Genomic DNA, 16853 nt, shown 5'->3' with positions numbered 1-16853 from the left:
CGTCTCTCCAAAACTCCGTGGCCTGCACTGCACTGGCTGCCGATCAGTTTCCGGTCACAATTCAAAGTGTTGGTAATGACCTATAAAGCCCTACATGGCATCGGACCAGAATACCTCCGAGTCCGTCTTCTGCCGCACGAATCCCAGTGGCCGATAAAATCCCACAGAGTTGGCCTTCTCCGGGTCCCATCGACTAAACAATGTCATCTGGTGGGCCCCAGGGGAAGAGCCTTCTCTGTGGCAGCCCCAGCTCTTTGGAATCAACTCCCCCCAGAGATCAGAGCTTAAGACCCACCTCTATTGCCAGGCATGGGGGAATTGAGACATCTCCCCCAGGCTTATATAGTTTTATGTATGGTATGCTTGTGTTGTATGTTTTTTAAATAATGGGTTTTTAGGTATTTTCTTTTAAATATTAAATTTGTTCATTGTACACTGTTTTATTATTGTCGTGAGCCGCCCCGAGTCTGAAGAGAGGGGCGGCATACAAATCTAATATATATATTATAAATAATTGTGCAAAGAGAATGTTGTATCTAAAACTGGACAAGGGGACAAAGAGCAGAGTGTATAATATCTATTCTGATTGATAATTAAGAAAGTGGCAAGGAATGGCAAAAACCCCTGACTATACAATGCTGGAACAAATGCAGTTTGAAACATGGTTATAAATTAGCAATAGAAAATTTGGGGTACACAAATCCACCTTCCATTACTACTGTAGAAGAGATTGGAATGATACAGAAAACTCTTTGAACTTTGCTTGGGGGGGGGTATTTGCAGGGGTGTCACAGCAGCAGGATAAAAAGTCAAAATGGCACCCACAAATATGTAATTAAAACCCTGCCAACATCACACATAAGAAGGGATGGAACAGCCACCTTATTATTTCTTCTTTGTCCCTGGATGCCTGATTTTGCTGCAACCAGTGGGCACCAGTTTCTTTCAATAACAGTATTCTAAATGCTCATTCTATTACATAGTTTCATAGAATATTCCAAGAAGCAACAGCTGGTTAATTTCAACTTGGTATGGTAACCGTACTTCTGAAGTATGCTATCATTTTCTTACAACAAAACAGTGTAAGGTAAATGTGTTTATTATTAGGTTTACAATTGCAGGTAAATGTGCTTGTTACTAGGTAGGAAGATTCAAACTCTGCTTTGGTTGTGCAATAATAGTGTTCTAATTTCATTAAGTTGAAAATTTTTAAAAATGTTTTGCAATTTTAAAAAAATGTTGCTAATACCATATTGAAATAGTCATATTAACAAACTGTCATATTTTGGGGCTAATAAATAAGAAAGTCTATGGAGATAGTCATCCAGGTCATGGTTGTCCCAAAGGCAACTGGACTTTGTTTTTCTTGGAAGACATTTCACTTCTTGACATGTTCCTTAACATTTTTCTTGAAGACATTTCGAGAACATCTTCAAGGAAAAACAAAGCAAAACAAAGTTGCCTTTTGAAAAAGCCCCTTTGGGACAATAAATAAATAAAGTATGAGAATGGTTTGATAAGGCAGGGGTGAAGTTGACTTAAAGGAAGAGGACTTTAAATCACAGATAAAAACCACACAGTTGTAACATTGTGATGCAGATGTGAAGCTGCATATTACTGCAACTAAGATCCAGTTGGAATACATTTCAGCCACATTCTCACTTTTCTTAGTTGTGATTGTTCATTAAAAAAAAATCTGCTGCAAATGTGTACGTATGCAAATCGGGGGGGAAAAGCATGGGTAGAAAACTCACAATACAGTAGAAGCCCAACTATTTACACGTCATTACAAAAACTAAAAGAAAGCGGTGTGGGGGGGGGGAGAAAAAATAACATTGTGAAATGTCAAGTTTGATTCATCTCTGTGAAAAGTCGCCTTGATGAAATGGAAACTTTTCTATATAGTTTCTATATAGAAAGATGTTAGCAAAAATATAACTCTTGCATGAAAGGTTTATGAGGGGCCCATATAACTTCTGCATGTTGTGAGAATGTCTAGGTTCCCATGAGGGGCTGCTTGCAATTCATGTAGAAAACAAATATACAGGTAGTTCTTGACAAATGATCACTAAATGATCATTTAGTGATCATTTGAAGTTGCAACAGCACTGGAAAAAAGTGACTATTTACTTAAATCGACTTAAGGACTTCAATGATTCGCTTACCAACTGTGTCGAAACTCACTTAACAACTGCCTTGCTTAGCAATAGAAATGCTGAGATTAATTGTGACAGTAAATCAAGGACTCCCTGTGTGTACAAAGTGCTGGAGTTTTAATCTAATTGTGCGTAAGGGGATGGCCTCGACCTTCAAGAGATTAAACTAATTGCAAATGAATTTATTCCATCTGTGTAGCTGAGCACAGATGGAATCACTAGCCTCACTCTGTTTGCATGGAACGGCCAGGCCTGAGCTCACATGTGGAGCCTTTTCTGTTTCAGAGAGCCAAGAAATGAGTAACAGACAGGATAAATCCATCTCTCTATTTTTCTCCACTTTTGTGCTCCAGGCCACAGACGCACTGTTTTGGAAACGAGTGGAAGGAATGCTATCTCATTTCCGCCTACAGCTTTTTCTCTTCTCCAGGTGATCTTTTCTTGCAATGCAAAATGTGGTTTGCCTGGTGCTTCCCTTAACCCACCTGCTTATGTAGGGGATGCTGTCCTACCACCTGTTTATCTGATCCTCCTCGGTTTCCTGGCATTCCACCTTGTCTTACGATAACCCTCAAGCTCAACTTATCCCTAGCTTAATCTGGGACATAAGAAGCTAATATATAAGGTGGTTTATAATGTACCATAATTTACAGTCTCGCCCGCACTCCACTCCTTCGTTCATAACAGTCTATACAAACCTATTCTCCTTATAAATAATGTACATTCTGAGCCTTTCCTGTGACTGAGGAGATTGTATATGATCCTGTAGATAAGCATTTAAGTCAAAACAAACGATTGCTACAGGATATCCCAGCAGGATGTTAAAGTACAGAATACAATACCATACTGAATATATTTGGATTACAGAGAATTTGCTGTCTCCCCAAGATAAAGCAAGGGGGCACAATCCAGGAAGTTCGCTGTTGCAAACTCCACCAAAACAAGGCAGGATTGTGAAAGGGGAATCTTATATCAAATAGATGATTAGTCTTTGTCTGGAGAAAATCTTTTAAACATTTATTTTAGTTTAGAGCTAAATTTAATATTCATCAACCGAATGAAACAGAAATCCTGTTAATTTTCCCAAAGTAAATACAAAGACTGTCTACCAGCACTTACCTTAAAAATCAGAGAGCTTAAGGCAGTGATGGCAAACCTTTTAGGCACCAAGTACCCAAACTGCGCAATGTCCAAACTGAAAGCTGTGCATACATGTGCATGCACAGGCATGTATGAATGTCTGAATTCATGTAAAGTAGGATCCTTTTCTTTCCCGAGCTTCTCTTTCATCATTTGCAGGGAAACCGAAGCTCACAAAAGAAACACCATGGAGATTTGAGACAATGGTGTGCGTTCCATCAGAGAAGGCCCTGTGTGCCACCTCTGGCAGGAATGCCATAGGTTTGCCATAGTGGGCTTAAGATTATCTTGGAAAAGTGTGTTTGCTTTACAGCTTTCATAAAGGAGAAAAACCAGGGAAGAGGAGTGTATTGGTGAAAAATTTTCTCCAGATTTCAGAACGGCAGCGGGAACTAAGTTGGCCAAGAGAAAGGAAAATTTATCTCGATCACCCCCTTTCATATTTGTTAGTGGAATGATAACGTTCACATATATGCAATACATAAATACATTTACGATTTCTATCTTCCCCATGTCAAGTCTGAATGAAGAAGTAAGTAGCTAAGGAGTCATTAGGATCATCCCACAACAGCCTCAATGCATTTCTTCAGCTTTCAGAAAACCCAGGTAAATTGCCAGCAGAAATTTCATCACTGCCATTCTACAAAGTCTCTTAGTGCATCATTCAGGAAATAACTGTCCCAAGTGTTGTGCACATTCAAGGACACTAAGAAGTATATGAATATGAGTAAAAATAAGCTAAACAGGGAGACAGAAATATCAGCCCCAAATATGCTCAATTCTTTTCAAATATTTCAGGATGTAGAAAGCAGTGATATTTCAAGGTAACGCTGAAGAGAAACAAATCTATCAGTGAGTTGGGAACAAATGTTGATTGTAATGTCTCTCCTGAAATTAGATTCTGACTCATCATGATTTATAGGCTGTTTGTATCTTAAGATTATCCTATTATTAATAGAATTCTTCTGTAAAATGAATCATGCATTTTATTATGGTGCAATATTCCTAGATTTTGCACATTGACCACATATATTAACACAGAGATAAACCAACATATGCAACCTTGGTCTTGTTGCAACAGTGACTATGCTTCTCAGTAGTTTTCCGCTGAGCCTCTGGAATAGTGAATGGGTTGAAAGCAGGGGTGGGCTACTGTCCAGACGTTGGGGAACGCAGTGGGGTAACAAAAATGGAGCTCCACCCCAGGCACCCAATTTGCACTGAAAGATGTTGAAAGAAAATGCAGGGCATCCCGCATAAGCCATGCCCACAATGTGGTAGTAAAAATTTGGGTAGCCCTTCACTGGTTGAAAGCTATGCATAACATAGCTTTCATTTACTCAGGATGGTGTTGCAAAAAGTATGTAATCTTGTAGAAGTACCACCTTTGAAACCATAATGCTGTTTTTGTTGGATCTGCTAGGTTTGAAGATTCATCATCTGCTTTTATCTGCCTAGCTGTTCCTTAGAACTGACAAATTCATTTGAAAGACCCTGAGACTTTCTGGTGGACAAGATGGTGATGGCCTCATCAGCACAGTACAACTAATTATTTCCTTATTGAGATCCATCTCCTCCTGTTTGACATAGAAACAAGAGGCCTGTTTCCCAGGGCCTCTACAGCACTTGCTCCTAGACTGGCACTTTGTTCAGGGATGCTGGGTGCTGCTACAGTCAGTTTTCTGTATTTCTTGTGCCATTTGAGGGCCACTTGGATTTTTATACCCCAAATGCAATAACTGTAAAACATATGGTACCCTCGCTCTTACCCTGTCCCGAACCTTAGTCCTAAAGGGGTAAATAATTAAATATATGGGGAGTAATTACATAAACCAGAATGAAATTTAATAGCATCTAAAGGTTGGCTCCTTGTCTTATCCCAGCCTTGTTTGTAATTTGGAGTTTTCCTCTCAACACGTGATTCAAAACTCCCTTTGAAAAACAATGGCCTAAAAACAGGTTGTTTAAGTTCTTAGTTATCCTACCTTACTGTGCTATCTGAAACAAGTTGCTTTAGCTTGATATTGGTTTGAGATACTTAGGAAAGGTTTAAACTTTCCTCTTCCCAGCTGTATTTTTTTTAAAAACGACTGCTTACAAAGAAAAAAGTTTTCTTTTTGGCACCAATGCAAGCCAATTGAACAATAAAAGTAACATTTACTTTAGCCTTACTGATCCTATTTCTTCTTTCAATCTGCATCCTATCTTTCTTATAGCAGGCACTCCAGATAGCTAACAATTAAAAAATGGAAACAAATACAATATTTGATATATACTGGTAACCATGCTATAATTAATTCTAACAAAAAAAACCCTGGCATGGAATGGGAATGGGGAAGCATCCTAGTCCAATAGATTCAGGCACGGTTAAGGTTAAGGGAAAATGAGCTGATCTGATATCAGCCCAATAAGGGAGACCAGACTAAGAAATCAATGCTGTATAGGTCAGAACTACTTGTATTATAATACAGGAGTGTCAAACTCATGGCTCCTGGGCCAGATACATCACATGCTGGCCATGGTCACCTCCGTTTTAGCAAAGGGCGGAAAAAGTCATGATATGTCACATGACGACAATGTAACACCATGAGATTGACACCCCTCTTGTAACAGCTACAGTAACAGAATCTTGCAAGTCTGAATGTGTCCCCTCCCCCTCCCCCACTTTCTATGTCTCTGAATTCAGAAGGGATTTTTCTGAGACATTTTTTCACATTATTTGCTTGGCCAAGGCTCAATCCCTCCTTTATTAGTCGTTAGTCTAGAAAGAGTGGCTCTTTGGCTTCCTCCTGTCCTTCAAGGCCATTTTCTGCATCCTCTAAATCTGTCAACTGAGGTGGAAATAATTAAAGTCTAGGAAAATCAAATGCTAAAGAGCTAACCATCAGCTTCTTTATATGTTCTAATAGAAAAGTATGACAAGAAATGTTAAAAACACAGAAGTCTTCATGTAGCAGTGGGTCAAAGTCCCTTACAGCTCATCCATCAGGATCACAGAGGTCATTTTTGTTCCAAATTTGGATCTAAACATCAGGGCCACTGGGACTGTAGTACCATCAAATGCTAAATGTGGAATGTTGAATTTGGGCCCATAGTTATTACACTATTTCAGATTCAAATATGGCTTTTTAAGCAAAGCTCTCACCACTGACTCATTTTGGAATTCCTGACAAAGAGAGTATAAAGCAATCTCAGAAAACACTGGAAAGATAAAGTCCTTAGACAGCCCCCTCCCTCTGATGTACAAAATCAAGATCTCACTCAACAGAAAAACTCCAACAGAGGAGATGGTGGACATGAGGCCTATGTTAATTTCACATGATTTTTAATCCATGAGGAATTATGAAAACTATTCACAATATTAGCAGAACATCAGTTGGGATAATTAAAGACACAGTCACATAACCAATAGCTCCAAAAAATTCCATTCAATGAATTTATGTGGTCACAAAGGAGAAAAACATAACTTGTTTTCTTCCCTGAATACCAGATGTGCAACATCTAATTCTCTGTAATGGCTTGAAAGCAGGGGTGAAATGCTACCGGTTTGGGCATACCAATAGCAGTGGCTGCCGGTGGTTTGGAGAGCCAGTAGTGGTGGCAATGCGAGGCTCCACCCACCCACCCAGATGTTGCCATGTTCTTGTTTTTAACTCTCTGTGCATGTGCAAAGCCTTCTGTGCATGCACAAAGGATGAAAAAGTATGCACAACAGTGGCACATGCAGAAAGTGCACACTTCCAAACTGTTAGGGAATGTAAGTAGTTTTCTCCACTGCTCCAAAGGATGTCAATTCTTATACACTTTTAGTTCTTTATCAGATCTCCTTTAGCACTTTTCTTAAACCCTCTGGTGGTGCCATCTAAATGCATGGACTGATCCATTGCACATGGGAAACTCCCCCCCCCGCATCTTTTATCATGAGAACAATCTTTTGTTGTTATCTCTGAAATTGTCTTATCTCTGAACTTGTCTTTCTTCACATTGGGACTGTGAGAACCAGGATCAGAGCTGCGAAAGGTTGCTGTCTAAATCTCTGAGAGACTTTACCTATTAAGGCAGAGCAGCCATCGCAAATACTGTTCCACTTCATGCGCTGAACTACACTTCCTATTCTGCATGTACCTGGAGATGATGGGAATTATAATCTAACAAAGCTGCAGTAAACTCACATTCAGAAGGCTGTAGTCGATAATAATCATTTATCCTCAGGCTAATTCGGTACTAGGGCAATTTTTCTAAATTTCTGTGTCACCTTAAGGCAGAACTGTGCTGGTATTCATACAGTCAGTTTTGCAGTACTGCACTTAGGCATCTTGTTTGGAGGCGGGATGTAATTTCACACATCTCAAAAGTAGACTAGTGTTTACTCTTTGTAACTGCATCATCTCAAATGGAAAGTTAATCAGTTTTGGCTGAATGGCGATTTGACACTATTATAGGAATCAGTTCCAAACCCTTAAAAAGCGTGGCTGCCTTTAAAATGAAGACATTCCCATGACCCAATTTCTATTTAAGGGTTTTATTTCTATTTAAAGATCATAAATATGAAAGGTTAATATTATGAAGGGCTGTAGGACATTTTTTCCATCTAGATGTGGCATCTTATGTCCAAATCACAATTTTAAAAAATACCACTGCAAAACTAGAAGGCCCTATTTGGTTTGTTTAAAAGTAAAACATCAGTGATGTTTTATTGGGGGGGGGGGGAGGCAGTGTACATTCCACCAAGATTCTCACATGAAGGAAAATAACTAGTTTAAAAATAAGAAAACTGAAAGAGGGTATAAAAGGGATGTTTCCTATCCCAAACTGAACAACAAGGTTTGCAGCTGACAATGAAATTCTCTCAGGAAACTTAAGTCTCCGGTGACAAATAAGACTTTCAACCAAGACAGGATGCATATGACCCAGCCACTGAGCCAAAGGGATATGGGAGGCAAACAAGCTATGCTCTATTGTCTTACCATATGCTTTACAGACATTTATAGAATTTGAGCTCACAATGAAATCACTCAGTTCGTTGTTCCTTCATGAAGCTAAGATGGGGAATCCTCTGCAGGTATTTTGGCAGCTGCTGCTTTTGGGACTGACAGTTCAGCCCAGTGAAGAAGTAGAAGCTTTGTGTTCTGGGACCACTTGCTACACCCTGAATTTTGGACGGTTTAGTTGGATGGAAGCTCAGCAAAAATGCAAGGACAACGGGGGTAACCTGATGGCTCTGAAAAGCCAAGAGGAGGCTTTGCTTGTCCCACAACTGCTAACGAAGATGCCCCAAGGGGAATCTGGCACAGTTTCAGAGGTAAGATTGTGGATTGGGCTTCACCGAAGGAAAGGCAAATGCTACGAGAAACATCGGCCATTGAGGGGCTTCCGCTGGGTGACAGGAGGTGAAGACACCCAGTATTCTAAATGGGGACAGGAACCCCGGGAAACATGCTTGTCAAATATGTGTGTGACCCTTCAGGGGAGTCCCTTCTCATCTCAGGAACTGTCCTGGGTAGACAGCCTCTGTGGCAATGCAATTGCTGGGTTGTCAGGCTTCTTGTGCAAGTTCAGTTTCCAGGGAATGTGTCGTCCACTAATACTGGCAGGGCCAGGCATGGTCAGCTACAGCACCCCTTTTGGTGTAACCACCAATTTCCTTGACACCGTACCCTTTGGCTCCACGGCTGAAGTAGCATGTGAGCCCCAAGGAGAGGAGATACCTAACACCTTCCTTGTGTGCAAGCCACAGCCAAACAGCAATGTCTCTGAATGGAGCAGCCCAGGTCCATTTTGTGCTTCACTCACTTACGGTTGCAGCTACAACAACGGGGGTTGTGAACACAAGTGTCTGAATCAAGGCAAGGGTTTGTTTCAATGTGCGTGTCACCCAGGATACCAACTTGCAAGGGATCATCTTTCCTGTGTCCCTGTGGACTACTGCAGCTCCAATCCATGTCAAGGACAGTGTAAACCATACCCTGGGGGCTTCCAGTGCCTCTGTGCTTCTGGCTATATTTTGGCTGATGATGAGCGCAGCTGCATAGATGTGAATGAGTGTGGTGCACCTCAAAGTCCTTGTGAACAAATATGTGTGAATACCAAGGGGTCCTTCACATGTCATTGCAACCTAGGCTATATGCCTGCTGAGTCTGACCACCAGGCATGCCAGGACATTGACGAGTGTGTGAGGAACACACCATGTGACCAGATTTGTGTAAATACTCACGGCTCCTTCCACTGTTCTTGCCAGCCAGGATACCAGCTGGAAGGTATTAATAGCTCTTCTTGTCTTGATATTGATGAGTGTCAGGAAGAACTCTGTGAACATATGTGCATCAATCTAGTTAGCAGCTACCAGTGCTCTTGTAGGGATGGCTGGATTTTGGCACCCAATGGGATCTCTTGTCTCTTGTCTCCCACAAGCAGCACCTCTTCACTATCCATTCAGGGAGGAGAGTGGATTACAACAGATATTCCTCCTGCTTCAGAGTTACCAGTCTTGCTGACCGATCCTTCATTTCAAGCTGAGCTAGAACAAGTCTTTGTATCCCAGGATTCCACCTTTCAGTCAGCTGTGGTCAGCAGTGAACTGGAGGACAAACACCGTAACAAAGATGAGAGGATAGATAAGGACAGTCATGGCTCCAAGCAACTTTTATATCTTATCTTGGGCGGTGTGGGTGTTTTATTCCTGCTGTCTTTTGCTTTAGCTTGGGTCATCTACAGGAAAATAAAAGCCAAGGAAGTAAAGAAAAATTCTAAAAATGTCACAGATAATTACTCTTGGGTACCAGACCAAGGAGAGAGCAAGGCAGCTGGAAGTAAGGAGGGCTTGTAGTCAATCGTGATTTTGGTGTGAGAAGGAAGGGAAGCTATACATTGAAATGTTTAAAAAGTGTACACTGATAACTTTTTCATGTAACATTTTGCAAGAGGACTGCTTACAAATGCACCAACAAAACCATAAGGGTGAAACTAGAAATAAAACCTTAAAGAGTAACTCTATCAAGATTTGTATCTCTGACAACAGAGGCATGTTTGACTTTTGCAATCCACTTTACGTAATGCTGGATGGTAAGTTGATTGTTAGATCAGCCCTCCCTTCTTGCCTAGGAAGCAAGTGGTAAAATTTTTAAGCAGCACATTTATATTTATGTCCATCCAGTTTTCACCTTAGTGCTCCAATGCCAACTTTGTATCAATCCTTTTAAAAAATTATGACCAGAAGGAAAGGAGCATGTTTCTTAAACTAATTCAAATAGAACCACTGTGATAACAGCACAGTAAAATCAGCTTCAAATAACTTTTGTTGGTTGTGAAGTCTTATATCCATTTTCACCCTTCGGTTTAAACTAATTGTGGTCCATAGAAATCAGTTTGCATGAAATCAACTGAACTGAATCCACAGAACATAAAGTTAACTTGTCTTGAATTGGCTGTACTTAGTTCAGTAAAAAGGTACTGCATGCCCGCTTAGGCTTCAGTTTCTGCTGTTTTGCTGCTCACCCAAAGCTTTGCTAAATGTTATCACATTGTTTGGGGATGACTCAGTCTCACTGAAACAGAAACAGCTGCAGTGACCAACCGGAGCTTCATCTATGCTTTCATATCAGTTCATGGGGAGAAAGAGAAAAATATAGAGGCCATTTATGATCCAACATATTTTATGACTCGGTGATTGAGGAAAGCAGTTCTGGGGTATGTAGCAAACATTTGAAACCATTTCAAAGTTAACTGTATTAAAGTTGAATATTGTTCAATAAAATGTGTTTTATTATACCTCATTCTGACAACATTTTAGAAAAATGATAAGAGCAAATGTTACAGTCTACATCTTGTACTTTTAGTTCTGAAATTTCTCTTCCATTGCTAGTTCTTTAAAAATAACTTGGTCAGTTTATGATCAACTGCAAAATATAAGAGGATTTTATTTTTTATCTTCAATTTGATTTCAGTATGCAGAAGCTCCACTTTCAGCTTATGTTGCTTTTTTGTGGCGGACTTATGATCCCTAAAATAATAAAAGCTGGCTGGCTGATTTGAGGCCAATCAATCTCTCTCAGTCCACAACATCAGGATCGGATGACAAGCTAGAAATGTGAAACATATATATTCTTCCTGGCATTTCCCCATAAATGCAGTGTTCATAGGGAAGGTTGGTTTGATAGTTTATCCAAATCAGATTTTCTGCAGGGTTTTAAAGGTTTTATTTAGGGTGATAGTGATCTTCAATTCTATAAATCAGCCTTAGAACATATATTCACAAATACTTGATGAGATGAAGAAAATAAATCGTGAAGATCTCCATAACTCCTTCTCCCTGCAAAAAGTATTTACAGAAGCATTTGATATTAAAATAATTTTTAGGAGAGGCAATTTTAATATCTGATTTGCAGCTGTTGGCCAAGGTTTCCCTTTAAAATTCTCCTCCTTCTATTGGAATATTTTTGTAACTAATTGAATGTCTAAGATGCACATTAATTTAAGCAAACCATCTGTAGTTTTTGCTATTAAATACACAGCACTCTCCACTCTGATAACATTATTTGAGAATGGATTTGAGAGAAAAATAACTGTTAGAAATGCCACTGGTTTCAATTTATAATTTCATTAAAAGTAAATAAAATGTCTTAGTCTGGACTAAACAATGCATGTAAGATATTCAGTCTTACATTACCACAAACTAACTTAACATAATGAGTTTGCCATAGCCTACCAGATACATCCTGTCCTTAGCATGCAGAGGAAAACTTTGTTCCTGAAGTTATCATCTCTGCTGAATCTATTGTTAAATCAAGAAAGCCATAGGAAAATTCAGAAGCCTGACTGCCTAGATATTTTAAATGGTTTTTCTTATCTTCTTTTTGTACAGTTGCTGGAAAGAGAGGAAGACAAAAGGATAATACTTGAAGTGCATAATACAACTAATAACAACTTAAATCCAGATGCCCTAATATATACAATTATGATACAAACGAAGGGCACATATCTATGCTCAGCCTAGGGTTTTTTTTGGAACATACTGATTTATAATGATATTTTCATAACTAAAGAATAAAATCCACCACCCATTGGCCAACGGTGAAATAGTCTTTTTCCATTGTGGAAAAACTGAATATATAGGTCTCCTCCTGATTGTACAAGATATAATCAAAATATTAATATCCTATGTAGAAATTTAGAGACATTGAGATCTGAGTCATGTAGTCCTTTCCTTTTAAAAAGGGGGATTATATGTATGCAGTCCTGGAAAACATATGAACTGTAATGCTGGAGTCAGTATTCTATTATCAAATATGTAACGTAGATGTCCCTCCAGATTAATTTCCACTAAAAATGTAGGTTAAAGGTCAGCAAGCTGCACCTATTTAGATATTTCTGGACCTCAACTCCCAGAAGCACCTAGCTATCATGGCCCCAATGGTCAGAGATGGCATGATTTCGAGGCCAACAAAATATGGAACGCTACAAACTGTCCAGCCAGCTATAGACATATAGGAAACAGGAGAACACCAGGAAAGGAAGAGCAGCAACTAACCAACCTATGCTGACCTCATAACCTAATATATTGCTTGTGTCTATCAGTTTGTCTGTCTACCTGCCTGCCTAGTTTTATCTGGTGGGGGAAATTCCATAGAAAATGAAATCTTAAAATAGTGTGATTAAATGATTTTTTTTTCTTTCTTTCTTTTCCTCTTCTTTTTACTTGTGGCTTCTACAGCGTGGTTTCCGAATAAAAACAATAAAATTTCCCCTGCTTTGAAGACTCTATAACTCTCTCGTGCTTATTTCTCTTACCCACCCAGCTTTGAGCTAGAGCCAAAGATTCCTGTGAAGAGCTAAGTTCAGAAGGGTCCACACCCTTCTCTTTAGTAAACGGTGATATTCAGATACATGAAAACTAAAAAGAGGAAAAAAAGTCAAAGATTCTCTGCTTGTTTGTTTATTTGTTAGTTTGCTTGCTTGCTTTTTCAAAAAATAAATAAATCTCAGCTTTATTATTTCAGAAACTTACACACCGCTTGCTTAGTGACCCTTTGAAGTTACAGTGGTACTGAAAAAAAATGACTTATGACCATTTTTCACGCTTACAACCATCCCCATAGTTACATGATCAAAATTTGGATGCTTGCAACTGGTTCCTATTTATGAGGACTGCAGTGTCCCGGGGTCACGTCGAGGTGACTGGGGCACGTACTTGTCCACCTGTCTGGGAAGAGTTTGATCTGGTGACACCTGATGAAGTGGACAAGGCCATCGGAGCTGTGAGTTCTGCCACCTGCTTACTGGATCCGTGTCCCTCCTGGTTGGTCTCGGCCAGCAGGGAGGTGACACGGAGCTGGGCCCAGGAGATTACCAACGCTTCCTTGGGGAGGGGAGTTTTTCCATCACTCTATAAAGACGCGCTTGTGCGCCCCCTCCTCAAGAAGCCCTCCCTGGACCCAGCCGTACTTAACAACTATCGTCCAGTCTCCAACCTTCCCTTTATGGGGAAGGTTGTCGAGAAGGTGGTGGCACTCCAGCTCCAGCGGTCCTTGGAAGAAGCTGATTATCTAGGTCCCCAGCAGTCGGGTTTCAGGCCCGGTTACAGCACGGAAACCGCTTTGGTCGCGTTGATGGATGATCTCTGGCGGGCCCGGGACAGGGGTTTATCCTCTGTCCTGGTGCTCCTCGATCTCTCAGCGGCTTTCGATACCATCGACCATGGTATCCTTCTGCGCCAGTTGGAGGGCTGGGGGTGGGAGGCACTGTTCTTCAGTGGTTCTCCTCCTACCTCTCTGGCCGGTCGCAGTCGGTGTTAGTGGGGGGTCAGAGGTCGGCTCCGAGGTCTCTCCCTTGTGGGGTGCCTCAGGGGTCGGTCCTCTCCCCCTTGCTATTTAACATCTACATGAAACCGCTGGGAGAGATCATCCAAGGACATGGGGTGAGGTATCATCAATATGCCGATGATACCCAGCTTTACATCTCCACCCCATGCCCAGTCAACGAAGCGGTGGAAGTGATGTGCCGGTGCCTGGAGGCTGTTGGGGCCTGGATGGGTGTCAACAGACTCAAACTCAACCCTGATAAGACGGAGTGGCTGTGGGTTTTGCCTCCCAAAGACAATTCCATCTGTCCGTCCATTACCCTGGGGGGGGAATTATTGACCCCCTCAGAGAGGGTCCGCAACTTGGGCGTCCTCCTCGATCCACAGCTCACATTAGAAAACCATCTCTCAGCTGTGGCGAGGGGGGCGTTTGCCCAGGTTCGCCTGGTGCACCAGTTGCGGCCCTATCTGGACCGGGACTCATTGCTCACAGTCACTCATGCCCTCATCACCTCGAGGTTCGACTACTGTAATGCTCTCTACATGGGGCTACCTTTGAAAAGTGTTCGGAAACTTCAGATCGTGCAGAATGCAGCTGCGAGAGCAGTCATGGGCTTACCTAGGTACGCCCATGTTTCACCATCACTCCGCAGTCTGCATTGGCTGCCGATCAATTTCCGGTCACAATTCAAAGTGTTGGTTATGACCTTTAAAGCCCTTCATGGCATCGGACCAGAATATCTCCGAGACCGCCTCCTGCCGCACGAATCCCAGCGACCGATTAGGTCCCACAGAGTGGGCCTTCTCCGGGTCCCGTCAACTAAACAATGCCGGTTGGCGGGTCCCAGGGGAAGAGCCTTCTCTGTGGCGGCGCCGGCTCTCTGGAACCAACTCCCCCCGGAGATTAGAACTGCCCCTACTCTTCCTGCCTTCCGAAAACTCCTTAAGACTCACCTTTGCCGTCAGGCATGGGGAAATTAAACATCTCCCCTGGGCATGTTAATTATACATGGTATGCTTGTGTGTTTGTTTGCTATTACATGGGGTTTTCTTAAATCGTTAAATATTTTAATTAATTGGATTGTTGTGACTGTTTTTACTTGTTGTGAGCCGCCCCGAGTCTCCGGAGAGGGGCGGCATACAAGTCCAACTAATAAATAAATAAATAAATAAATCTTCTGACAAGCAAAGTCAACAAGGAAGCCAGATTCACTTACCAGTGTTACTGACCTAACAACTGCAGTTATTCACTTAACAGCTGTGGCATAAAAAGTAATAAAATGGGGCAAAACTAACAACTGTCTTGTTTAGTCTCAATAGAAATGTTGAGCTCAATTGTGGTCATAAGTCAAGGCCTGCCTGTAACTCAAGGTGAGAAACACATAACACTTATTCCTCTTCCTATTTTCCCTACAACAAATGGGATATAAACATAAATGAAATGATGGTTGAGCTCACTGTAATCCAGATTGCTGATCATTTCTTTCTTCCAACGAGACTGATGTCTGTCTGTCAATACCAATTGGTCTGAAGCAGTGATTGTGAACCTTTTTCTTCTTACATGCCAAAAATGGGAGCGTATGTGTGTGCTACCATGCACACACCCCAGTACTCACCCACATGGGCCACACTATGTATACATGCATCCCTGTGCATCCCCCCCCCCAAGTTAGGCCTTTTCTCACCCTCAGGCTTCCCTGAAGCATCTGGAATACGAAAAATGGCTCAATGGGCAAACCGGAGGTTCAGAAAAATGGACTTCCAGCTTGCCCATTTTTGTGGTTGGCTTTGGGCCAGCTCCTGCCCCAAGGAATGTGGGGGTGGATGTGGGTGAATCCTCCCAGTGCTAAAGGCCTGTTTTACTGCCATCTGATTTTGGCAGCGAAGTATCGTTGGAAGCAGGGAGTGACTGTGAAATGGGACCATCAGAGGGGGGCCTAGCAGACAGCCCATTAGAAAGCCATTCATCCTCCTCCTTATCTTCACTGGACTCTGATGAAGAAGCAGTCATAGATGTATGCATGCGAAGGGCCATGAATAGGAGAGAGCAGCTACGGAGGTATTACAAAAGATGAGAGAGTTCACCTGTGGTTGGGTGTGGTTCAACTAATTAGGGCTGCTGTTAAATGGACAGTGTGCTGGCCTCTCAGTGTGGAAGATTATCTGTTCGTGATAGTGGATTGTGGCTTGACTCTCCGGATTCTCCAAGGACTCTGTGCTTTGATATCAGGATTCTGAACATAAATCATTGTTAAACGTGTGAGTTGGACAACGTCTGAAGGAGAGTAGCTGTGACGACTTCACAGCTACTTGTAAATTGCTTTGAGTTTGTTTTTTCTGTTTTTTTCATTGCATTCAAGTCTGTTTGCTTTGAAAGTGAGCCCTTTGACTACAATAAAGGGAGTTTTGCTTCTATTTTTCTGTGGATACCGTGTGTGTCTGTTTTTGCTGCCTTTACATTTAATTAGAGGCTCATGTAGAGAGCCGGCAGAACACCCATTAGACCATTTTTTGCCCTCTGGAGGCTTCAGGAGGCCTTCCTGAAGCCTGGGGAAGGCAAAAATGACCTTCCCCGAAATCGAAAATCAGCTGGCCAGTGTGTGCATGCACAATGGAACTGACCTGGGCAACACCTCAAATGCCTTCAGATATGGCTCTGTGTGCCACCTGTGGCACGCATGGCATCAGTTCGCCATCGTGGGGCCTAAAGAGTCTCCCGCCACCAACAATTTATTTAAGCTAATTCTTCAACCTGCAGTATT

General features: G+C 41.6%; 1 protein-coding gene across 1 annotated transcript; it reads left to right on the top strand.

Moving 5' to 3' along the window:
* Positions 1 to 8119: 8119 nt before the first annotated feature.
* CD93 (CD93 molecule) lies at positions 8120 to 13155 on the top strand. The gene is made up of 2 exons (XM_070749066.1): positions 8120 to 10982; positions 12157 to 13155. The coding sequence occupies exon 1, from the start codon at positions 8302 to 8304 to the stop codon at positions 10120 to 10122; it is 1821 nt and encodes a 606-aa protein (XP_070605167.1). The 5' UTR covers positions 8120 to 8301; the 3' UTR covers positions 10123 to 10982; positions 12157 to 13155.
* Positions 13156 to 16853: the final 3698 nt, after the last annotated feature.

The sequence above is a fragment of the Erythrolamprus reginae genome, chromosome 3 (genome assembly GCF_031021105.1).
Source record: "Erythrolamprus reginae isolate rEryReg1 chromosome 3, rEryReg1.hap1, whole genome shotgun sequence".
NCBI classification, from domain to species: Eukaryota; Metazoa; Chordata; class Lepidosauria; order Squamata; family Dipsadidae; genus Erythrolamprus; species Erythrolamprus reginae.
The sequence above is the reverse complement of the archived record's forward strand: the minus strand, read 5'-3'. Positions and strand labels throughout refer to the sequence as shown.